The sequence below is a fragment of the Corvus moneduloides genome, chromosome 16 (genome assembly GCF_009650955.1).
Source record: "Corvus moneduloides isolate bCorMon1 chromosome 16, bCorMon1.pri, whole genome shotgun sequence".
Classification (NCBI taxonomy): domain Eukaryota; kingdom Metazoa; phylum Chordata; class Aves; order Passeriformes; family Corvidae; genus Corvus; species Corvus moneduloides.
The window spans coordinates 854833-880230 of NC_045491.1; the positions used below are offsets into that span (position 1 = coordinate 854833).

The window sequence follows — 25398 nt, forward strand, 5'->3', positions numbered from 1 at the left end:
CATTGTGCTTTGTGTGAGCCCCTCTGCCTGCGTGTGAGGAGTTTCCCAGGAGTTCTTCCTGGTGTGGGCAGGCTCACCTGCTCCTGCCTGTGCTGCTGCTTCTCCTCCATTGTATCACCAATTTGGGGAGAATTCAGCCTGAACCAGAGCGGTGCCTGTTGTTGGCTTGTCTTCTGGAAGCCTGCCAGGTGCATGGAGAGCAAATATGGACAGGAACCATCACTGATGGTGCTGCTCAGGGGAGGGCAGAGCTGAGCTGGTGCTGCCAGGGATCCTGGCACGGCTCCAGAGCAGCACCTGTGCCCCTCCACGGACCCTCCACGGACCAGAGGGAGACGCCTTCCGCTCTAATGCTGGGGGATGTTGCAAAAGAGATTCCAAACACACCTATGGCTCATCCTTTACCAGCCTGTTAACCCCAGCAGGGCTGGGAATATTTAACCAATGATCCTACCAGGGAACAACAATTAAAACAGAAGATTGTATGTTAGGCTATTTTTTTTAAAATTTTTTTAGATTTTTGTTGGTGGGATCAAAGGCCAAAAACAAACAGTTTGGAAACAAACTCTGAATGTGCCAGAGATGAACAGGCTATAATATAATATATAATATATAATATATAATATGCAATATATAATATATAATATGCAATATATAATGTATAATATATAATATACAATATGCAATATATAATATGCAATATATAATGTATAATATATAATATGCAATATATAATATGCAATATGCAATATACAGTATATAATATATAATAATATGCAATATATAATATATAATATGCAATATATAATATATAATATATCATATGACTGCACAAACTGCCTGAGCTCCAGGCAGGCATGCTGAAGAGGGGACCAGGCAGATGTGGCAGCTCCCTCTCTTGAACAGCTCTCACAAGGCCCTGCACAGAAACTTCTACTGTGAACGTGACCTGCACTGATGCCAGGAGGAAATCTGCTCGCCAAGGCTGGCACCTTGGGTCAGCAGAGTGGCACTGGGGGACGTGGTTTGGTGATGGGCTTGGCAGTGCTGGACTCGATGATCTTAAGGGTCTTTTTCAAATGAAGCATTCCTGTGATTCTGTGTTTGGAGCTGACATGATGCTGAGTAATCACTGTTTCTGTGAATCTCTGGGTTACTTATCGAAACATGCTAACATTTTAGATCAGAGTGTAAGTTGAAGAGTCTAAACCCCACATTGCTGTATTTTTTCTGCAGTAATCTGCAATATTTTAATTTCCAAAGATGAATAATGCGAATGCCAGCAAGGCTTGATAAACAGTTTTTGCCAGCACTGATAAAAATGAGCATTTTTTTCATATATGCAGTTCAACTAAACTGACATCTCTTGTGAATGTGGTGGGAGAGGAATTTTGCTTTACTATAGTATATACCTTTAACAAGTTTTCTAGCCCTTATCGAAGTTAGACACACGTCTCTGCCTTTACTTAAAAATATTTATTTGAAATAGGCACTTATAGGTCTTTCTAGTAAAGGCTGTCAGGCACTCAGGTTCTGGGCTAGCAAGATGAAAAAAATAAATAATGGCGGTAATGTGCTGATGATTCATAAACTTAAATAGAAAAATAAATAGAAAATTGTTTAACAAATCAGGGTGAAACATTTCCTTCCTTTCTAGCAAAATACCTCTGAGCTGCATGCATCAATACCAGCTTATTTAGGGAATAAGTCATCCTGCACGTAGCTGATTTTCTTTGATTATTTTCATGTGTACCAGGTCTTGTGCAGTTGCACATTTGGAAGGTGCTTCAGAAGCTTTTGTTATTCAAGTATTTTTCAGTGAATTTTGTTGTTAAGCATACAAATAATCTAGACTTAGCAATTGCATACAATTAAATTTATGAAAGGAAAATGACCTTAATGCATTTCATAGTTTTACTCTAAAATACAGTAACTTGCAAATTATAGTGGCTTTAAAATCAGAGAAAAAGGGCTGCATATGACATGGTATTAAAAGGTAGTGTTTTCCTTATTTACTTTTTACTGCAGCAGCAGGGATGCTGAGAAAATGTCATTGTCACAGACAAATGAATTCCTAGGATCAATTCAAAGGTACTTCTGGGACTGAGGGGATTGTTAAAAAATGTTTTGTAGACACCAGTGAGTTAAATCTCAAAACAGTGGTGAGTTGGTGACATATCTGTGGTAGAGGTGGAAAATCTGAGTTCTAACTGGATTGGCCTCCTGGGAAAAGTCGCCTTAATAAATGTACTTGTGCACCCAAGAGATGGAACATGAGGTGAAGGACAGCTCTCAGCTCTTCACCTCGTGTGTAATCGTTGCACATTCTGCTTCTGAACACGTGGACATGGGGACCCTTACCCATAAAGTAATCTGTGACAGTCCAGTGTGAAAATTGCATTGTTTTGGGAGAGCTCCAAGTGTGCCATAGTTCAGCACATGCTGTTCAGTGCTTCACCAGATCAGAGACACAGTGATTGCACCATTGTATGGTGTGTTTGATAAGACCCTGGAGATGAGATTTTAAGTGCTGATGTTGAAATTGTGCTATAAAATAATTGGAAATTGAGTAATTTACTTTTTTCCCAGTGAATATTTATTTTAAAGACAGTCAAAAAGCAACAAGTTCCAAAGTTTTAATGAGTGCATGCAGTGAGAATTTTATTACCATAAAAGCTGTAGGGTTTATTAGCTGATATAGGGCTGGAGTTTGTCATTAGCTAAAGGCCTTTCAGGGTTTCATGGGATATAGCTGCAAAACATTCCAAACAAATGAATATTCTATTTTAAAAGAATAATGAGACATTGAGGGTTTTTATAGACTCCAAAGTTTGCTAAACCAATATCTCTAATTAGATGGAGAAACTCTCTATAGATGCTTTGCATCAACGGCAGTACACACAGCAAATGTTTTAAGTATTTACATATCAAATACTGCTGGCAGCGTTTTGGCAGCAGTCCAGAGCTGTAGATAGTTTTAATCACATTTTTCATTAATCCTTGGTGGAATTCTCTTATAAGGTCTCTTTAGGATTTTCATTTAAGCATGTGCTGCTGCTTCTCAGCAGTGGGCTTATTTATTTATTTTATAAATGCTATCTGAAGCCTTGAATTTATAGAAAATAGGTTGTGGAGTGGCTCAGGAAGCAGACGATGGAGTATATTCTATTTTCTCTCAGTAGATCTCCTTTGTACCCAGGCATTTATGTACTCTCACTGGGAGGAGGTTTATTCAGCAGTGTGACATCTAAAAAAGACTTCCACTCTTTTTTGACTGTGCTAGTTCTTTTCTTTTCCATAGGAAACCGACAGTGGTTGAATGGGAAGCAGTAATTGAAAGTACAGCAAAGGGGGCTGTATTGCTAATAGAACGTCTGGAGCATCACACAGCCCTGGCAAAGCTGCACTGAGAGTAGCTGCATCCCTTGTGATGCCTGATCAGTGCCTGCAGCTCCAAATGCAGGAGGCTGACACTTTGAAACACACAGGTGTGGATTCCCAGCCCAGATGGCAGCGCTGGTGCTGGAGCACAACTCTCATCTCCCGAGCACTGCAGCGAGTTCAGCTGCTGAGGCAATAGCTTCCTTCCATTATCTTGTTCCTCCCTTAAACCTGACTTGAAAGACAAAACAAACCATTTAAGACAACACTGTTGTAAAAGCAGAGGTATTGACTGTCACCCAGAGCCTTCCTCATGCAGTTGGCCTCTGAAATTATATCTGTTGTTCTCATTTTTATGGTACATTTTATGAACAACTGTTGTTACAGGAATCAGCTTTGCTGAGAGAGGCCTGCCGTGCTAATCTCTGTTCTGTGATGGATAGCAAAGGCTAAATACAGCCTTCCCCTTTCTTTGCATTTTTAGATGGCAGACTTGTTTGGGGTTTTCTTCTTACTACAGCCTGGGTCAGGCTCCTCTGAGCCTCCCCTTGCAGTAAATTGCCTTTGGAGAGGCAGGAGGACTTGAGAGCATCAGTGAGAGGGTCAGGCTGCCTATCCAAGGTCTGAAAGCTGAACCTTGCAAAGTTTTTTCCTGTATTCTCCTCACGCTGCATTTGCGTGGTTGATCATCTTGCTGGTAGTGTTCCAGAAGGAGGTTTTGTAGCGTTTTGCTTTTTTCTGTTGAATTCATCTGTTGCATCCTTTTGTAAGGCTACGTGCTGTGCCCACATGTGTGCCAGCTGGCCTGGTGGAAGGGCCAGAGCAGGTCAGGGTCCCTTTCTGGGGTGGGAAGATGCCACGAGTGCTGCTGTGTCCCAGCAGACACGGGAGTGCAGCTTCCAGAGTGCACTGGGTGCTGTGCAGGTGTGTGCAGGACCTGGCAACAGCCCTTCCCTGGCTCCTGGGCTGCTCTCCTTCCTCCCCAGCTCCTCTGTGCCCCGCAGTGATGCAGAACCTGGGGAGCCAGTCTGAGCCCAGGCACTCCTTACGTGGAGGGAGAGGGATAGCCCCGGGCTGGGGATAACCAGGGAAGGAACTCTCCTGCCACGGGGGCTTGGTAGTGATGGCATGTCCTGATATTCTGGGTTAATGACTATGAAATTAATAACTTACTGAAATCAGTGAGCTTAAGCATCATTATAAGAATTTATTGAAAAGAAGATAGCAGAATTTAAGGCTCTCAGTTCTTCCACTTCCGGGCTCTTGTGTGCACATCTGCATGTTTAACCATGTTTAGCCACATTAACCATTAATATCATGCTTCACTCTGAATAGATGAGTTTTGCCCCATAATTCTGGTTCTCTTTTCTGAAGTCTTTCCCTTCTCTATAAGCGACCTTGTAGAAACAGTTTCTTGGCAAAGAGCTGCTGGGGTTGCTGTAGGTCTGGGTTCTGTGGGGCTGGGCCTTCACACAGTCACAGGAGTCCTGGGAAAGGAAACTGTGGGGATGAGTCAGGCGGGTATGGGTGGAAATACCAAAGCTTTGGGCACTGGGAGAACTTGTAAGAGTTTTAACTTTTCTCTTCTGGCTGTATGTTTGCCTTCATCATCCTTGCTTCAGAGCTTTCATTGCTGCTTCAAACCACATTGGCCTCCTTGCCCTATTCTCCCAAACCCTTTTGCCTCTGTGTTTCTTTTTGTGCCTATTCAGCTGCTCTTGTGATCCTTGCCTGCCTCTCCAGCACTCCCCAGCAAGCAGAACTGCTGCCACTGCTGCTCACCACAGGCAGGGCTGATCCCCTCTTTGCACTCACTCCTCCTGTGCAGCAGCCAGCAGGCTTGTCATTAGATAGCCCTAAGTTAATCAAGATAAATAATTAATAAACTCAGAGCAGTTCTCTTTCCTTCATCTGATTCTTACCCAGAATCAAACCATCTTGTTTCCATACCTGTGTGCTGCCAAAAGCTTCTGAACTTTTGATCCAACTTAGCCAAATTGTTACTCAACTGTATAGGTTTTGACATTCTAATAATCCCATTGAAATGTCTGCTATTCCATACATCCTTGAAATTGCCCATGAGTTAAAGTACCTTGCTGAATCAAGAACATTTTTATTAGCCATCACTATCTTCCAGAAGTAACAATCTCTTGTTTTCCTTTTCTCATATTCTCCAAAGACTTTCCTAATCTATTTTCACAGCTGCAGACTGAGGGCATCTCTGCTCTTTGCTTGGATTAGTCACCAGGGTTGGAGGGTTTGCTTAAAACCAGCAAGAGCAGCACTGCCCTTTGTTCTGGGCAGTGTCTGGCCGTGGTTGTGTGCAGGGGTTCTTGTGCTGCTTTCTGCACAGCCCTCCAGCGTGCTCAGACAGTGCAAACACAAAGTCAGTGTTTCTCTTTCAGTTTTTCATTTCAGTCCCCAGTGTACAGGCCATATTCTGAAGTTACTGCCATGCTCAGCATGTGTGTGTGCTTACTGAGTGCCTGGTTTGCCTGCTCACACCCTGGGACTCCTCAGTCCCAGGCCAGGGGCTGCTCATGAGGAAACACTGGTAGCAGACTTTGCTTTGCTTTGGCAATACCTTCTGAATTTCCTTCTGCATGTAGGACTCCCCTTTTTCTCTTCCTTAGACCTGTAACTCTAATCTTGACCCTAACCCCAAGCAGAGCCCCAGCCCAGGGGCTCAGCCACGTCCCCAGTTGAGCAGTGCCGTGGGTTGAGTCACTTCTGCAGCCTCTGGAGCCCCACTGCCTGCCCAGCCGAGTGCTGCCATCCTTGAGCCCAGCCCTACGGGGGCTTGGCTGAGTTTTGCTGGGTGGCATCTCAGCAGGTGGGCACAGTGCTCTGCCCCCACCGCCCCTGCCCACCCTTGCTGCAGGAGGGGAGCTGCAGGACCTGACCGAGGTGACCTCGGCAAAGGTCTGGGGGAGAGGGGCACCCCCGTCCCAGCTGGCAGAGCTGCCCTTGCTGAACACCAGATCTGCAGCAGTGAACTCCAATGTGCTTTGTTTCCCATCACTCTTCTTCACTTGTCGCCTTCCCGTGGCAGCCCTCCCGCGTGCACAGGCTTTCTCCACACTCAGAGTTCACTGGAGGATCAGTTCTGCATTTCTCCCTGTGCTGCACACCTGAAAATGCCCATTTTCTCCCAGCCTCTCTACACTCACACCACCCTCCCTCCCTGCTAATGATACAGGTAACCAGCTGACTAATCCTTCTCCCTGGTGCCTTGCCCTCCAAGTGAGTTTAATAGCAAAAGGAAATAGAAGTGGGAGCTGTGTGGATGCATCCATCAGGCCCAGCCTCAGGCACCAACTGCAGAAGGGCTTTTTCCTCCATCTGTATTCGTGCTGAGTTACACGCTGGGGAAACTGGTAGGAATGTGATATGTAATATCAGTGTATTTTTAATCAGTAGCATGAACCACCCTCCCTCTCCCCATGACTTGATTTCCTTCTTAGGAAGGCTCTGTTGCACTTGTTACTTTTCTGTTTCACCATGATAGTTAGTAAAAGATTTTGTGCCAAATTTATGCTCAGTGAATTATCCCTGAAATTTGTGGAGCTACGGCAGAATTTAATTTGGCAGTGTGAGTTGCTCTTGCTCCCAGTGATGTCTTCAGCTGAAAATTTCAGCTTTCTATTGCCTTACTTAGAGAAAAAATGGGCCCATGTCTCCAGTCTTTGTCCAAAGGAGTGCCAGAGGCATTGGAAATAGCTGGTGCCAGAGGCACTGCCGTGGCAGAGACTCCACTGCTGCTCTGTGTGAAGTGTGGCAGGAATCTGTGCCAGAGGCATTTAGGAAATCCACCCCTGAAGGCAAAGTTTTCTGAAAGTTGAGGAGGATTTTAACAAATGCATTAACATACGGCATGTTCAATACCTTTGATTTTCTTCTTAATATCTTCTGGTGGAATAAGTCAGAGGTGATGTGCAGCATCCTCATGATGTTGGGGCCAGAAGGAGCACTTTGAATGAAAGCTTAATAGAAATTCAGTGTGCTGCCATGCTGAGCATGGAATTGGTTGACTGCATAAATCTAAATGTCAATTAACCAGAAAGTTTTACCAAATGGAACTATGATGTTTTAGTTCCATGTTGTCAACACATGAAAAGAAGCACATTAATTGAGAAGGAGTAAAACTCTGTATGAGTTCTTTAAAACAAACAATTAAAAATAGTCAAAGTAGGACCAAGATAACAGCAATGTTTTCAAGAAGAGGGAAAATGTCAATTATTGATTACTTTGAGAACTAAGCATTATTTGGACATTTATAAGAATTATCTAAAATCTGAGAAGCAATGAGAAGTTTGTGTGGCAGCCCCAATACCCAATACACTTGGTAGAGTACTGCTGAATAGCAAAATACAGGTTGGTGAGCAATCTAGAAATGGTGATGTTTTATTGAGTGGTGTGGATTGTTACTTTGGTTGATTTGCTTTCTATCCTGTAAGGAAATTAAAGCTCAAGCACTTCCAAACTTGATTATATTTCTAAAGATCATCTTTGCATGCCAGCTTTTGCCTAGAAACTCACTTGAAGACGTCAGCCATTGAAACCATTTCATGTGGAAGCATTGCTAAGTAAATTCACTAAATGCCTATTCATCCCAGTAAGATGGAGAGTCACTGGAGCAGCAAATGTGAAAATCTGCACAGCTTACTATACAGAAAGCAGTTTCTGAGTTTGCCAAATTGAGATGCAGAGTCTGACCCTGGGAGGTATTGCAGCTCACATGAGGGAGTAAAGGAAGAGGGTCTCAGGGCCTGGTCTGTCAGGATGGTTGATTGACAGATAATTCATTTGGTCTGGATAAAATCAGTGAGTTTATGAAAATGGTTTACTTGGCTGATAACATTTCCAGGTTGCAGCCTGACCCCAGAAGTTAAACACATTTTGTACAGTTAAACACATTCAGGTTTAACTTGGTTTTCTGTGGCTTATAATAATGGAATGTTTTCAAAATACAGTACTATTGACAGCTCTTTTATCTTGAGTTTTTGTGCCATCAACTTCATTACAGACCATTGCTTAAATGGGCGTTGTATCCATAAGGTTGTGGGTTTGAATGCTATTCAGGAGATTAGGATCTTTTTAATGTGATTTATTCCGTTTTCCTAAATATGCTGACCTAGATAAATAGAGGACATTTTTGCTCCATTGTTAAAGAAATAACAGACCACAAAAGCTGTCAAGCGTAAATACATTCTTGGACATGTCAGCTGAAATGCTGAAAATGCTGGTGTCAGATTGCCTGTCATACTAATTGGAATTAACCTTCTAAATTCCTTTGTTCCTATTAATTATATTGCCTTTTTGACATCAGAATTCTCTTGCTTTATGCATTCCAACCTTGGCCTCTTCTCTATTACACAATGAAAACAAATAAAATGCCAATAGATACTGAACCAAATTCCCTAGGAAATGTCTGGCAAAGCGTGTAAAATGGGACTATCAGTGCAGTCATCTTGCAGCTGGATTTTCATACTTAACAGGTGTTGAGCTGTATTACTTCATACATACTCTGTTATAGTGCTTAAAATACCTGCCAAGGGTTGATAAGAAATTTGTTAAGGTGCATTAAAAAAAAAGCTGTGCTTCCTTCCAAGTATGCTTTCCTGAGCAGAGGGAGTCATTGAAGTCCAGCAGCAGGATGGGAGGTTTTTTGGAACCACCTCCTTCAGAATCTGAGAATGGTCCCCAAATGAGAACAATAAGTATGTCAATTGCTCTAGACACAGTGGTTTTCACAGTGTGATTTGTGCATCTTTTGTTCTTTCTCTTGCAGGACAAACGATCAGCTCGTGGCATTCCTGTCCAGATACCGTGATATGAACTTCTTGAAATCACATGGGAGGGACAATGCAAGGTGAGTTGGCCCTTTCCTCACCCTATTTTAACCAAAGCACTGAGAATTGTTGTATGGTGATGGTTTTCCAGCACTACCTGACTGAAGAAATCCCTAGTCCAGGAAAGAGAAGGGAAGGAGGAGGAAACCCTTTCCTCAGGATGGTTTTTTTTTTTTCCAGAATGACTTCTTCCCAAAGATGCTTTTGTGGGGAGAGAGGCACTAAGCAGACTGATGTTGCTTGCTCATGGGGACTTGGCGCAGATCAATGTTTTGTGAGCAAGTGGCAACTGCCCCCCACTCCAGCACTGCCCAGGTGGCCCCAGGCACTCTGGTGAGCAAGACCTGTGTTAGCTGAGGTCTGCAGCAAAGCCTGGCATGGGCAGAGCCCCGGCTGTGGGAGCCTGTAGCAGCCTGCAATGCCAGTAAGAGTGACGATAGTGGCTGGAGCTTATCACAATCTACTAAAGTTTGGAGGTCCTTGAATCAAATCCTTCCTCATTCACCCTGCACGGGTCTCAGGGAGAAGAGAATGTGCTGTGTTTCCCACCAGTCATCAGTAATACTTAAACTTGCCACTGTGGTTTGAGGGAGCAGCAGTGACCAAACACCATCTTCCAAAGATTTCAACAACCTCTGCACATGAAAGGACTTTCCCATCTGACTGCCGTGGTCCTGTTTTCCTATTTATTCATAGTTCTGCTGTTCCTCTTTTTCGCTAGTTTTGTACTGTAACATCAGTCCTACTGCACTTCCAGCAACTCCATATGCTGAGTCCCAGTGGCTTTGCATCTAAAAATACTGTTTTATTCTGCTTGGGTCACCGGGTCTTCCCTTTATTCTGTAAAATGTCAAGTGTACCCAGAGAATGGGACACCCTGAGTCGTGTGCTCAGCACAGCAGGTGGACAGGATAACTCACAGGGCTCTCTCTCTTCTTGGCCGTTCTTACTCTTGTCACTAGATTTATCAATTCTGTCGTGTTCCTGTTTAAATTAAGTCCTCACAAGCATTCATCTTGTGCATGCAGAAATTCTATAGCAGGTAGTAAAAAATAATCTCGTGAGGAGTAATATTTAAAGCCAAGTCAACAGTTTTCACAGGAGAGTCCCTGGTTTGGGAAATGCAGAGTGTCAGAGTGATTGGCAGGCTGAGCTCTAGCTGGCAATAGTGATCCACAGCAGAGTTAGTGAAAGAGGAGAGGAAGAACCAGGGAGAAGCAGCCGGTCTCTTATGCCTCCTTGCTCCTCTGGTGCACCTGACTCTTCTCAAATTCCCTGAGCTGGCTAAGGAAAATAACTAATGAATGATGACACACCAACATCAGGCTGGTTCAAATATGCCAAGTTCAGCTGGATCAGAACAATTTAGATCACTAAAACACACTAAGCTGATACTAATTTAATAATGAAATGAGCTAATGTGCCACTTGTCCTTCCATCACAGGAATAACAAACTCCTTTAGTAATTCAATGGTTCTCTTTGTATGAACAACTAAATACCTTTTAGCTTACTACAAGATGTCACTGTGTTTTATTTTTTTTCCTGGATTTCTACCATAAATTCCCTGTGCATCAGGGAACATGCTTTGGGATACAAGTGCAGATTTGCCATCCCTGTCTGCCATGGTTGCCTAATCCCCACGTCCCATAAGTGCTCCCACTGCTGACCACTGGATGAATGGATCCTTTCACATTACCCCTTGGCACGTCCCCAAATGTTCTACCAGGGAGATAGAGTGACTGCCCTCCTCCTGCACAGCCCAGGCAGCTGCAGACACACTCAAGCCAGCAGCTGCAAACGCCTCTGAATAATGCTGGTGTTTGGTAAAAATTCATTCCATTGTTTCCAAAAGCTGATCAAAAAGTAGTTATCCCCTGTTTGTACTGTGGGTGAATTTCCAGCTCCGCATCTACCTGTTGAGAGAGAAATATTTTAAGTGAAGATTTCTAGCCTGATATTTCATGTTTAGTGTTGGAGTGAGTCAGTCTTGTCTAAACTGGTCAGTGCACCCTCTGCTCTCCCCATCTGACACACAGCTCCCACCTGACTTTCACTGTGTGCCCAGGTGTGTGAGCTGTGCTCATACCAGTCAGGTTTATCCCTGTGGTTGGAATGGTGAAGTCCTCTGGGCTGAAATACCTTCTGCAAGCTCAGGCAGGTGAGACAAGAGCAAAGGCCCACCTGGGCTGTCAGCCCGTGTCCATGTCCTACAGCCAGTGTCCCCAGGGAGCAGGAGGATGTGGTGCTGCTTTACAGTATTGTCCCAGCCTCTTGTGACCTTTGCCTGGGGAATTTCCACAGCTCAACTCAGTGACTTGCTCATTTTAAGAGTAAGGGATGACTATTTTTTTCTATTAATTTTTCCAGTTTTTAGATTTTGCTCTTTGCTTTGTCCTGTCACAGCCCAGGGGGAAAGAAATACCCATGAAGAGAATGGTATGGCCAAGAGCTTAGTAAGGTCTGGAAGAGAAGCAACAGCCTCGAGGATTGGCAGCAAAAAGTTAAGAAAAAAAAGGACAGCTTTTAGAACACAGGCCAGTGTCCATGTTTTTGGGCAGCAGAAGAAAACTCCCTTAGGATATCCTATCTCAAAACACACTGGAACAGAATTTTTAGTCTAAAACAACTAATTGAAGCCATGGTAAGGGAGAGGACACTGGACTATACTGGCTGCTGCCCCGTGTACAGTAATGATTGAGCTGGTCCAAGGTCTTTTTCTCAAAACATGAACTAGTGATACAGGAGCACAGCATCTAAACCAAATTGAAAGCAGTGTATAAACCTTGCTAATAATTTCAATTTTAATTTATGGATGAATAATGGTTCCTAGTCAATAAGCTTTTCAACTGTCTAAGTCTGCCTTGTAAACAACTGAAAACTCTTAATTTTAAGTCATCATAGTCTTTGGATCACACAACAGAGAAAGTTTAGAAGTGCTATCTTAAAGCTGAAATGCTTGTACAGCTCAATTACATTGTACTTTGTATTCCAGCCATCACAGTATCAGTGCATGTTTTACTGCCAAATAAGGAGAGAAACCAGGCTTCCTTTTACAGAGTTAAGTTCTGTTTTAGTTATGCCAAAGTAATGAAAAAGTGCATCGCTCTGATTTTCCTTTAGTGGCTTCGGCAGAGAGAATGGACATGAAAATGGCTCCTTCACTCAGCTGGAGAAGCATTATTTCCTGACAGAGGTGGATGTATGAAATGAAATTGTACACAGTGGCTGGGGTTATTACATAGTGCTTAGTGGGCAACACATTTCCTCCTCTTTTCAGTGTCTTAGACTATTAAAAGCAAGTGAATAACCTGGTGGTTGTATAAGCTGTTGCAATTTGGAATACGCAGAAGATTTTTTCTTTTTTGGCAGGAGCAGCACCTGGCTGATGTATTATAAAATAGAAAGACAGTCAAATGTGACATCTTCAATGACAGGCAGGAGAAGGGGGACTTTGCATAGAAACCTTTCCCCAGCAGTCATTTGGGAGCAGTGTAAAAATGCTGTGAAGGCTGGATGCTGTTAGATCTTAGAGGAATCTTGAGCTCATAGGCAAAATACAAACAGCTAAAGAAAAGGCCCTTAAAAGTTTGGTATGTATCCATATTCTTTTCTTCTGCTGGTTTTTTCTCCTCATTAATGCTATTCTTTGCAGTTGTCTTGTGCCCTTTCTGGCTTCTGGGTTACAGATAATTTTAGAGGTGTTGGTGAACTGTACCAAGGAGCATCACAATCCCATTCCAGTTCTCAGAGGCTAGAGAAACCTTAATTCCAAAGAACTGGAGCATGTTCCCAAAATCTCCACTGCTGGCACACATCTGTTGCACCCACCCCCATTTCAGAGGTGCCTTTTTTCTTCAGTGGCACATGCTGTTTGTTGATGTGCTGTACACGGGGTTGAGGGGGGTTTGGTGGTCAGTTAGGAAAATGGATCACACAGTAAATGCTGTTGTGTATTGCACTGATGAATTGCCCAGTAAGTGCCCAAATACTAGGGAAAAAAAAGGATTCATTATCGCTGGTGTTGGAGTAGTTTAACTGCACGTCCTCGCAGCACTTGCACTGCTGCTCATGTAACACATCTGGTGGTTCCTTTGGCACAAATTACCCTCAGCCTCATACTTCTTTTGCTAAGATTTTTAGAACACTTGAGTGTTCTGGAGCACATGGACTAAGATCTATTTTTTGCTTGGAAGCAGTTCAGCCCAACAGTTGCATGAGAAGTGTAGCGACTGAAATAGCAACATGCATCTTCTGTGCAAAGAGACTGCACTTCAAAAATTCAGACATTACAGCTAACTTCCAAATGTTCTTAGTGCTTTATGCTAAGCATTAGGGGAGCCATAAAGCCTTTACTGCTTCAGCTTGACAATTTGCCTCCTTGTAGGGCTTTTATTTCTGCTTGGCTTTAGAAAACAGTGCTCTAAGCTGTCAGTGCAAAGAGAAACAAAACCAGCCATGTGTCTTGACGTGGGACTAAGTAGGATGTTCTTTGTTCTTAGAGTGTACAAGCAAGATCATCCACTGGTTCAGGAAGGTGCTTTCAGTGAGAGGGTTTGAAGTAGCCATACTTTATGGGGCAAGGATGAATTAGGAAGGAGGTGAAAATTGAGATACTGGTAAAATAATCAGGAATCTTACTGCTGTCTGAGAACATTGAGATGCACACTTCATCTGCAGCCATGTGAACAGTAACTTTTGTGCCCTGTCATCTGAGCTCCTGAGGTGTTTTATAGAATGGTTATGACAGGGAACATCATTTTAAGCTGCACAGATGATGTTGGCCCTGGTGTACCCACAGATCAGTGGCCTGATGTGGTAGCTTGAAAACCTTTATAGAAGGGGCTCACACTTGCCCTCAGTCACTAGAAAGGAGATGAGACAAGAAACCTTCTAGAGAAGACATTTATTGGAGACAAACAGATAGCAAAATGTCAGGTTTCATATCATTGAGTCTGTCTGTGGTGAGTTCATGCTACATGTCTGCATACTATCATTTGCAGTTTTGCTTATTTAGTATAAAAATAAACAGAATCACCTGAGTTGTGGCCTTCCTGATGATGAGAGGAAACCATTTCATTTTTGACCTTCTAAAAGCTGTTTAAGTATTGCTTAAAAGATACTGTGTAAGTGAAGAGTGGTGGGAAGAAACCCACAGGAAAATCTTTGAAAGTCTCTCTCAAGCTTTATGCTCACAAGGAAATGCATGGAACTGTTGACAAAACAAGGCAATTCCTAGTAGAGTCATTATGGCAAAAAATAGACATTGTGAGTTTCCTACAACTAAAAGAATTTTAGAGGTTTTTTTTTCATTTTGCTCCCTGGCCTGCGACATTAAAACACTAAGAAATATTGAGGCTTTCTAAGACTTTCTCTGAAAAAGAGACTTCTCCCTTAAAAGAGAGAAGGTGGAAAGTAAAGTTTTTCAAAACTAAGCTAATGTGTAGGAAAAGGTGGAGAAGAAGAAAGAATCACGAGAAATTTCTTCTAAATAGAGTGCAAAGATGTGCTAGGACTAAAGCATTAAATGGGTACTCTGGGAATGTTACATATGGAAGAAGCAGAAACATCATATAGCATATGAGGTACCTTTTGTAAGCTTGGAAAGTCTAATCATGTCCATATAGAGATGGAATAACGACCAGATAAAATATGTGTATTCATCAGCTTTCAACAGCATCTCATGTGGAGTACCCTAAGTGCCTTGGCTGCTTGACTTCCATAAAGATGCCATTGGTTGAGAAGGGACACATTGAACATAATATTTCAAGGTGAACTTGTATCTTGAAAGAGACACTCAAATTACTGTACCGTTTTTGCTGCACTGTAGATGATCTGGACTCTGTACTGCCCGGTGTGTGTGGCAGCAGTAGTCTGCCCCAGGTTTAATTGCATGCTGAACACAGAAGTGTTTAAACATACATTGGAAACAGCTGTGGTAACATGGACTGTCAAACAATCCTTCCAGCAGACCTGCTTGTTCCCATGACTTGCAGTGCAGCTTGTGCAGACCCAGAGAAGCTCCAGGAGCAAACGTCACAAGCTGCATCTCTCAGCTCTTGGGTGGCTGTGTCACCTGGGCTTTCTGCTCGGAAATCCCTGTGCTCCCAGGGGCCAGCTGTGGCCCTCCCTCCCCTGCACACCCTCCGTGCTCAGCTGCCCCTCGAGCTCTGCTGTGGGATGTGCAGAGATACAGGTGACAAACACTAATCACATTTTAAAGGTAACATTTCCCTGTGTTCCGCAGTAACTCCTGAGCATTTAGCACAGTGGGCAAAACAGCTAAAAGCATTTCAATTTGTCTGCTTATTTATGGCTTTGGCTTTTGCTCCTGAAGCCCAATCAGGAAATAAGCCCAGTCTCAGTAGAGCAAATTCAGTCAAGAGAGAAGCTCTTTCTGGTGTTGTTGATGTTTGTTTCTGCGTTGGCCCTAAAGCTTAGGGGGTTTGTTGAGATAGTAATGTGTTTAAATATTTCCTTCTGAGTAAGGGAATTAACAAAAGATAAGAATTCTGCCCTCGTAACATTTTTGACCTTGTAACATTTGTATTTAGGATGCCACAGTTAAAGCACATTGAAAAGCAAGTTACAATTATTCTTTCTCCTTCTCATTCCTTCCATCATTTCTGTCTGTACTGAGAATTATTTTCAAGGCCTTTTGAAACAGCAGGAATTGTGTGTTCTGTGCTTTCCACACGATGCCTATCATACTGGGTAGAAATCTTCCTCATCTTGACAGACTAAGTAGGTACTGTTTCTGTTTGCCACTGTTCCCCTTTTCAAGCTTCAACTCCATTTTGGGAGCGGGGGGTCAGCCCTGGAGGCTTTCAGCATGGCAGGAAGAGGTCTCAGGAAACATAACTGCAAGATCCTATCCTTAGAAAAACAGATGAGTATCTGGTACCATACAGACTTTTGGCTTAAATAGCCAATTGTTAATTATTTCAGGTGTTGTAAATATTGTTTAACCCTTGGCAGAATAGAGCTCCTCATAGAAGTGGAGTGAAATCAGGGTCAGCTGGACCCAGCATGCTCAGTGGAGGCCAGGATTTCTACCCTGAGCAGGCAGGGAATGATTCTGCTCTGCATAGGTTTGGGATTCATGAATTGCTTATTATAAAGAATGTTTCAGTGCCTGGTTTGTGGAGATGTACAGTAACCTAGAGATTGCTCACAAATTACTTCTTGCAACTGCTACACTCAAGATTGTCAAATTACTGTTCTGGACTTTCTAGTTGGTCACCTAAACTGCAAATTACTGTTTGATGCTTCCCAGCTGATTGACTCTGGTAAGTGTTCCCAGGGTGGCTGTGCAAACACTGCTGGCAAGTGACTCTCACATTTCTCATCTGTAAAAATATTTACTTGACTTTTCGCACTGAAATCGACTTTCTTCCTCAAATTTTTGTCTAAAGACAATTAAAAGAGAAGCAGATAAAGTCAAAGCATGCAGAGCTTGTCCACATACACTCAGGGAAACATGGACGTGGTGCTAGTGGGGCTCCTGGCTCTACAGATTCTTGCTTTGACGTTGACTTTTGACTCGTGATGAATTGTTTTGCTGGTGTTTTGTAACTTTTATTCATAGCTCTTATTCTTAAATCCTGAGTAATGACGATGAGGTCCTGGGTAGGTGCACCTGGTTAACAGTGAAATGTCAATGGGAGGCCTCTAGGCAAGAGGCCAGAAGCAGGAAACATTTAGGAAGAAACCTTTTCACCTTAAAAAATATATTTTCCAGAAAAAAACTTTTTAGTGATGAAATTACTGATAAGTGGCATTTAGCAAGCTGATAGCCTCTGATACTTTAGGAAGTTTTACTCATTCATAAACTTCAGAAAACAGCAAACTCTCTGACTTACAACTGTGTGAGGAGAGCATTCAGGAGCGGGGGTCTCTCCAAGTTTCCGTGGTTTGCACTGTCCCTTGGAGAAAACTATCCAAAAGGAGGATATTTGATTGTGATGTTTTTGCTGATATTAAGTGACTGTGCAACAATATTTATTAGCAGTTAAAACATATGATTAGAGCTGAGCTGTGTTATACTCATGTTGGAGGAGTATGTGCTACACAAGTTACAAATGCTTTATGTGTGACACAGTCCTAGAATCTTGTCTGAAATGCATTTATAAATATTTAAATAAACTACAAAGTAAGAGGAGTTCCCTGAGATGGATTGCAATCGTGAGCTGCCTGGACTGACATCTATACTCAGTGACAGACCACATGCTGCAGGCAGTAGAGGTTTTTTAGCAAGATATGAAAATAACTCTCTGGAACCGTGTAAACCCTGAGGCTGCATCCACACACAGTCAGGGCACAGTGGCACCTTTCACCTGTGTCAGTGTCTGTTTGGTGAGCTCAGGTGCCAACACACCTTCATAATATCCTGTGTTTCCTGCTTACTTTTGAGTGTAATCCCAGGCCCTCAAAACTGGAGGCTCTTTAGGAAGAATTAAAATTGATAAGGGGAAGCATAAGATGTCTTAGATGGAGTGTTCTATGAAATGAGGCAAAATGGCATGCTTTTCTTTACCCAAGTCTTATTTTAATTCTGTTTTCTCCTGGTTGACTCTTTTCATCATTATTTTCCTCCTGTTGTTTGTTTTAGCTTAGGAGAAAGGTCAGTTGTCTTCAGCTGATAATAGTTTCTGTTGTATTTGGCCAACCATACCTTGGTTCAGTTATGTATCTGAAACCTGGTGTGATGTTTCTAGGAAGGTTTCAAGAAGCACAAGCAAAAGGGCCATTTCTCTGGAGATCTCCAAAGGCATTGCAGCTCTTCAGTTGGGCTGTGCTGCCTTGCTGGAGGGTGAGTGATTGGAAAGTACATTTACTTTCTTCTAATAACCCATTGTATAAGATTTGGGGGCTGAGGTTTGTTGTGAAAACAGTTTTACTCCCAGGAATTGGTTTGTTTCACTCCATATCCTGAGATTTGCTTTTCCAAGCCGTTAGCTCCAAAAAACCATAGAACTGTGCACGAATAGAGAAAAAGGAGCCTGTCAACTATTTTGGAAAACATGAAGCTGTGAGTCAGGATTTGCTGGGACCTTCTCATCTGGAGTGTGGTCATGCTGTTCTGCTGCCAAGGTCAGACAATCAGGCTGAAGCTGTTGCAGTACCAGGGAGCTGTGAGCTGTACCACGTCATACTGAGGCTGAGGGAGTTTCTACGTAGAGCAGTTTTTGAAATAGCCAGGTGGTTTTTTTGTTCGAGGGCTCCTATTGCAGTTAAAGAACCTTCTATTTGAAAACGAGGGTAAAGGGTGATAAATTGGTAGAGATGGCAGTTGAAAGAAATTACTTCATGGAAAAGAACTTTATGTTCCTATTTAAATATAGTTGATAAAGTTCTGGCTTTTTCTTAAAATAATTAACTCTAATGAGCATTTAGTTTTGAGAGAAATAAATAAACAACCAAAGTTTCAGGCACATTAATATTTGATTTGGAGATAACTGCATAAATATTGAATTTGAAGATTACATTCCAGAGCACTGCATTAAAATTGCAAGACTTTTCTATTATCCTTCATAATGGAACATGAAATTAGAAACTTGTTCATGGAAAGAAAAATTTTTCAACTCTCATTCACACGTTTTCTGCACTGTTGTGTTAACAGAGGAGCTCTTCTCATACTGTGAAAAGAGACACAGCTATCAGTAGGACATAGACCCTGAAGTCATTTGCGGTCCTTTTGAAAATTAATATGCACCATTTCATAATTGCATCTCCATTCTTTGATTGGTATAGAATAGAACTTGAACCAGAGCGTTGGCCTGCGGGGTTAAGGCTCATGTTTCCAGATGCAGGACTCCAGAAAGCTTTGGTGTTGTTCCTTAACTTTTATTTCTTTTCCCTTTCCTTCAGTAGCATGTGTTTGAGGACCACTAAAATGTCATCTGGGCTTGCTGACCCTGAAACACCCTGGCACAGCTCTGTGTGGTTCAGGAAGGGAGCGCGGTGCCCCTCTCGCTGTAGGTGCTGTTGTTCTCCTGCAGGTCCTGCACCCCCAGGGGTCTGGGGGCTGGGGGTGGTCAGTGAGCATTTGCTGCTGCTCAGATGTGGGATGTGTCCAGTGCTCACGTCCAGCCGGGGTGGACAGTGCTCAGCCCCCCTCGCTGCTGATTCACAGCTGCCCTGCTTCTCCTTCAGGGAAATCATTCCCAAATGGAGTAACAAACAGGAACCTGGATCAGACAGTCTCAAAACATGAGTGGGCATCCAGGCCAAAGTGCTTTCAAACACAGATAGATTTCCCAGTTTTTATTCTCTTATATTGGTCTCAAATAATGCATTTCCATAACTTTGCAGTTCTGCAGTTGCTCCTTTTATTCATGGTTCAGCAATAACAAAACACTGTTCCCCAGAGACTTGAAAATGGAGCAACCTTGCTCATTCTACAGCAAAGACCAACACAATGGTATTTCTTCCTAATTGGCTATATCCATATAGAAAAATTAATGAAATAGTAGCATAGGAGAAAATTGGTCATTTTACCTTTATATACATTTTCCTGGTTTTGAAAAACTGAATTTATGTAGAGAGAGAAGCCTCTCACACAGATTGTGTTTGTTCCTGTTCATGTTGCAGTTCTTCTGCAGTGGTTTGTTCAGAGTTTATGAACATTATGGGCTTTCCTGCCCTACAGCTCTGTCACCTGCACAGCCTTAGGACAGCAGAACGTGTAAATGATGTTTAAAAGCAATCTGTTGATCTTTGCCTCTGTAACTGAACATATAACTGATTAATCATTTATTAAACCTCTCTACATTATTTATGAGTAGAACAGAAATACAAACAAGTGACATTTTGACCCTTTTTTGTTTGAAAGTAGCTTTTTATTTATAAAGCTCCCAGTAATAACAAAATACAACTCAACTTTTAATGGCTCCCCTTGTATTCCCTCAGATTCATCCGAAAGCAAGGGCTGGATCGGCTCTTCCTGGAGTGTGATACACACATGTGGCGCCTGGGGGACCGCAAGATCCCAGAAGGAATCACAGTCGATGGAGGGTCGGACTGGTTCCTCCTGAACAGGAAGTTTGTGGAATATGTGACTTTTTCTAATGATGATCTGGTAACAAAGATGAAGAGGTTTTACTCTTACACGCTGCTTCCTGCCGAGGTATGGGAATGCAAAGAATCCCTCTCTGTGTTCAAACCTGCAGTGTTTGTGCTTGTCCCAAAGATCTGACCGAAATCAGAGGGGCTTTCACCTGATGTCAGTGGGCTTTGGAGCATCCCACAGTGGGTAATGAAAATTTTACTTCTATGACAAGTAAGCCCTTTAGGGTTAGAACATCTCTTGCAATTGTTTATTGCTTTGTTTATTTATCTTTTTTGCAAAGAGTGGCTTTGTTTTATACTTCTAAGCCTATTAATCTGTTACTGAACAACCAAAAATCCAGCTGCCCTTTGCTTGCGAATTTTTCCTGCACAAAGCTTTTGAAGGATATTAGAGATGGCGAATTCTCTTCATAAGTAGCTTTCCTTGCTATTATCCAGCGCTTTTCTTTAAAAATATAAACCCTGCAAACAAAGGTTTATTGTTCTGTTCAAAACTCAGCTAGAAGGCAGAGTCACAAATGATTTCGATCACTCAGGAGTCGCTCTGGCTACAAGTGATGCAGAAGGGGAGTGCACACCAGAGTGGGGCTGTGCCTGGCGTGCAGCAGTGCGTCAGGAGCGCGCTGTCTGCGGGGAGAGCACAGAGCCGTGGCAGCGCGGGTTGGCAGCCTGTGCTACACCTGCCCCCTGGCTGCTCTGCTCCCCTGGCTCGCCAGGCTCTGCCCCACAGGCTGCAGCAGCCAGCCAGCCCAAGGAAGACCTGATGACTGCCTTTAAACCAATAACTGCCTTGGCTCCTGAACATTTGAGGGATAGATGACACCGATCTCACAAATCTGGGCTCGTTAGCTTGTGCTGGAGCACAGCGATTGTTATCTTTTGGTAGGAGTTTATTATTCCACACACATGTTGCATAATCTTCTTTTAATCCCGTTTCTGTTAAAAATCACCTTTTCTCTCTACTCTGATAACCTTTTCATCCATTATCTAGACAAATTCCTGTATTGCTATAAAAGGACACAGGGCAATGGGTAATTGGGTAGGGTTTTTTTTTCCCCTCTCGCTTGAATGAGAATGGATGCCTTTATGGGTTTAACCAAACAGTTCAAGCATAAAATCCATATTCACTGGGCTGTCATTTAACATTAAAAAGGGTAGGGGGATTATTTGGGGGCCAGCCATGCTAATGTTATGCTGGTTATTTATAGAACTTACTATTGGTGATTTTAAAGAGAAGCCACTGCTCTCTTGCAGGGCTACATTTGATGATATTCCATAGCTTTTTTCCACAAGGTTTTCTTTGCAAGGTACATAGCTGGCTTTGTAAAATGGCCCTGCCTTCACTGACCTGTTAACCTGCTGTATCAGTCCCCATTACACATGGTTTATGTAATAGCTGATATTACGATGATATAATTAGGATTGCCCAATAGGAATTCCATGCTGCCATGAGTCAGCAAATAAAGACTTATGGTTTCAGACGTAAATGCAGGAGGCACAATGTCCTTTTGGTGCCTAGGGTGAACTGTGTATTTCAGAACAAAGCCACTCAACTAGCAATGCATTTCAGAGTGCTGGAGATAGACACCCACAGAAGAGCTGTCTGGGACTGTATTTTTATCAGAGTAACCAGGGTGATGGTATAGTTTTAAGAATTGTTTTGGGAAACAACTTGAAATGTGCCATTAGCACATTGCTCAGAAAAATAGTCCTAAATCTGGTAGACCAGGGAGTAACTTACAGAAGGGAAATAATGGGAATTTCTTAGAACTGCTGGGGCAGCTGAAATAAAAATAAAATGATAGATGGCACTGGTGCCTTTCCTGGAGTCCTTTGGACTCCCAGCGCCCAAAGCTGGTCATTGCAGAAGTGCAGTTATTCTGTGCCAGGTTGTTGGAGCAGGACCTCAGCTGTATGTTGGGTCTATAGAGTGTGGTGATTTTTCCAAGCTCTAGGGAATACAGGCACATAGAGTGTGTTTCATATGTGGCGGAACAATAGAGCTTGTTAATTCTGTCATTTCAAACAAAAATAGGTCACCTGCATTAGGTTTGGGCCCATGGGCTGAAGTGAAGGAGAAAATGGAATTTTGAGGAGCTAAATACAGTGATCTGCTGTGTGTTTGTTGCAGTCCTTCTTTCACACTGTGCTGGAGAACAGCCCGTTCTGTGACTCCATGGTGGACAACAACCTGCGCATCACCAACTGGAACCGCAAGCTCGGCTGCAAGTGTCAGTACAAGCACATTGTTGACTGGTGTGGCTGTTCACCCAATGACTTCAAACCAGCAGACTTCCACCGGTTCCAGGTAACTGAACACACCTGCAGAGAGGCTCTTCCCGCTGTGCTGGGTGTGGAGAGCTGGCTGAATGCGTGGCTGCAGCAGGGAGAGGGAAGGCAAGCTTTGACTCCGTCAGGCAGGTGGAGAAGGAGATGTGAGGAAGCTCTGATCTTAATTTCAGGAGAACGAAAGATTAGTTCTCCTATGTTTTGGCCCTGGAGACATACCACTGCATGGTAAGGTCACACAGCAACTCTTTGGACTCCTTGGCATTGGTAATCCGCTGTGCCAGAAAGGAGGGAAGCTTGACACATCTCTGACTGCTCCACTGTTACTTGGTAACTCTCGTGAGTTTATTGCAAAGGGTTTTTTTCCAATGTTCCAGCTCAGGTGCTTTCATCATTTCACAAAACTCCTGGCTTTCAGTGTTAAGCAATGTTTATAATCTTTTAAAAAAGCTTAGAAGTTGACCACTGTGCCTGCTAGAGACTTACACACACAAGGCAAATCCATTTTCATTATTATATTCAACAGCATGATCATATTAAAGTTTATCTCGTGGTTCTGGGAGCCTTAGTCATGAGGTTTTGATCACCCAGGTTTGGCAGGACTGTCTTAAAAAGTTAAATCGGTTCCTTTGTGATAGTTTCCTCAAGGCAGCCGTGAGAGCGAGTCCTGTGCTCCAGGGTGCACTCAGTCTCGAGGCTGTGTCCTGCCTGTGTATCTTCTATTAAGAATGAACAGCCGCTTGTTTCAAGGTCACCAGATTTGCAATTCCATCCCTCCAGCTCCTCGGGGTTCCCTGCATAAAGCATGTTTGTTCAGGCTTTGTGTGGGATGGGGAATGTGTTACCCTACAGCACAGAAATGATGACTGCTCTGAAACAGAGACCTTTTCTTTGCTGTGATGTGCTGCCTACCAGGCACGCTTGAAGTCACTGGCACAGGCACTCACAAAAAGAGCAAATGAGACGTTATCTAAGAGAGGCTCTGCTGTCCCAAACACCAATCCCAGGGAAGTCTCCAGCACAGAATAAATGGCAAGTCTTAAAAACCTCTTGCCGGACTGCAGAGCCTGACCTGCTACAGGCTGTGAACCCACAACGATATTTCAGAAAACAATCAGGTAAACTGAGCTGGAAAGGAAAGTTCAAAATTAGAATAGATGTAAAGGCAGCTTCTGACACTTTCTGGTGAGAGAGCCCATCACACGAGCACACAGCACCAGAAGGCCAGGGCTTGCTGTTCCCACAGAGGCACAAAGCAAGCTGAGATCACAAAGCCCACAGCATGCGCCGTCTCAGAGCAAAACTGAGCATCCTCAAAAGAATTTTCCAACTGTCTGGGGCACTCCTGAACTCCTTGGCACCTCAGAACCCACGCTCAAATATGAGCAAGGCAAAACAAAGACTTTTTGAAAGTTAATGGTAGTTGAGTAGCATATAAAGCAGTAATATGCCCAAGATTGTGTCAAGCGCAGAGAAAAAATCTGGGCAGGACCACTCAGAAGGGGAGAAACCTCAGCCACAAATGGCACCTCTCCCAGAGACCTCTTACCACCTCCTAGCAGCAAGTCCATACACAGAAAGTGCTGCTCTGCCTCCTCTGAGCCCCTGTGCCCCAGCACACTCGTCTCCCTGCCTGGCACGTGCCAGTGCTGCACTGTCTCCAGGCTAACATGGGGCTTTGGAGAGCGCTCCCCACCCCTCCTGCACGTGGAGACGGGGGGTGGCTGTTGCTCTGAAGGGATTGACACAGCTACATTTTCACTGAGTAATTATGTAGTTTTTAGCTGAATCTTGACATCACTCCTAACGATGAACAGTCCCGAAGGTGACCTTTTAAGTCATCTTTGCCTATGGAGAGTTCATGTCCTCAACTCCAGCCCATTGCTTAAGACAAAGTGTCGTGTCTGAAAATGGGAACTCAGCGTCTTTTCCTGTCCTGTCCCAACAGCAGACTGCCAGGCCAACTTTCTTCGCCCGCAAGTTTGAAGCCGTGGTGAATCAGGAGATCATTGGCCAGCTGGACTACTACCTGTACGGGAATTACCCGTCAGGCACGCCGGGCCTGCGCTCCTACTGGGAGAACGTGTACGAGGAGCCCGACGGCGTGAGCGCCCTCAGCGACGTGGCCCTCACCATGTTCCACTCCTTCTCCCGCCTGGGCCTGCGCAGGGCCGAGACGTCGTTCCACGCTGCTGGAGACAACAGCTGCCGGTCAGTCCTGCCTCCCCCGGCGCTGCGGCCCGCCGAGCTCGGGGAGGCTCCTTGTGCTCGGCTCTGCTGGCGGAGCCTACGGCCACGAGCGGGGCCAGCCAGCTGCAAGTGCGCAGCGCTTATTTCCAGGAGTATTTATGTCCATAATAAAGCCGTGGTTGCTCCGGGTTGACATTATGTGACCTGTTTGCTGCACTTTTAAGGAGCTCCTCTCCAGCCTGATGAAGACTGACAGGATCCAGTTGGGCAGTGCTACCCCCACTGCTGCGTTTCCCTTGATTAATTTCAGCAAGTGTATTATAGCCTCAGCTCCTAAACCCTCCATGTGATTGCAGCAGAGGTCATGTTCACCTCTATTATGCTTACCAAAAGCAGAGGACAGGATTTCAGAACAAATCTGAACACAGGCAGGTTAATGGTCCTTGCTTGTTTGTTCCCCTGGGAGCACACATGGAGTGCAGAGAGCTTGCTTGGCTCAGTTTGCCTGCTTGGTGCAGCTCTCTGTGCCAAAAGTGCAACTGGTAAGATCTATTAGCATCAAATACATAACATATATGTAGGTGTTTGTATATATCTTTATATATATATAGATATATA

General features: G+C 43.6%; 1 protein-coding gene across 4 annotated transcripts in view; it reads left to right on the forward strand.

Annotated features, from left to right (window-relative positions):
- XYLT1 (xylosyltransferase 1) overlaps nt 1–25398 on the forward strand; it is a 169091-nt gene that overhangs the window by 119710 nt on the left and 23983 nt on the right. For 2 of the 4 annotated variants that reach the window (XM_032125607.1, XM_032125609.1), the window contains 4 exons: nt 9173–9253; nt 20143–20359; nt 22433–22609; nt 24542–24801. In XM_032125607.1, coding sequence (XP_031981498.1) covers nt 9173–9253; nt 20143–20359; nt 22433–22609; nt 24542–24801 — 735 coding nt within the window. Of the gene's footprint in view, nt 1–9172; nt 9254–20142; nt 20360–22432; nt 22610–24538; nt 24802–25398 lie in introns of all 4 variants that reach the window. The other 2 variants (XM_032125606.1, XM_032125608.1) reach the window with 1 other exon arrangement.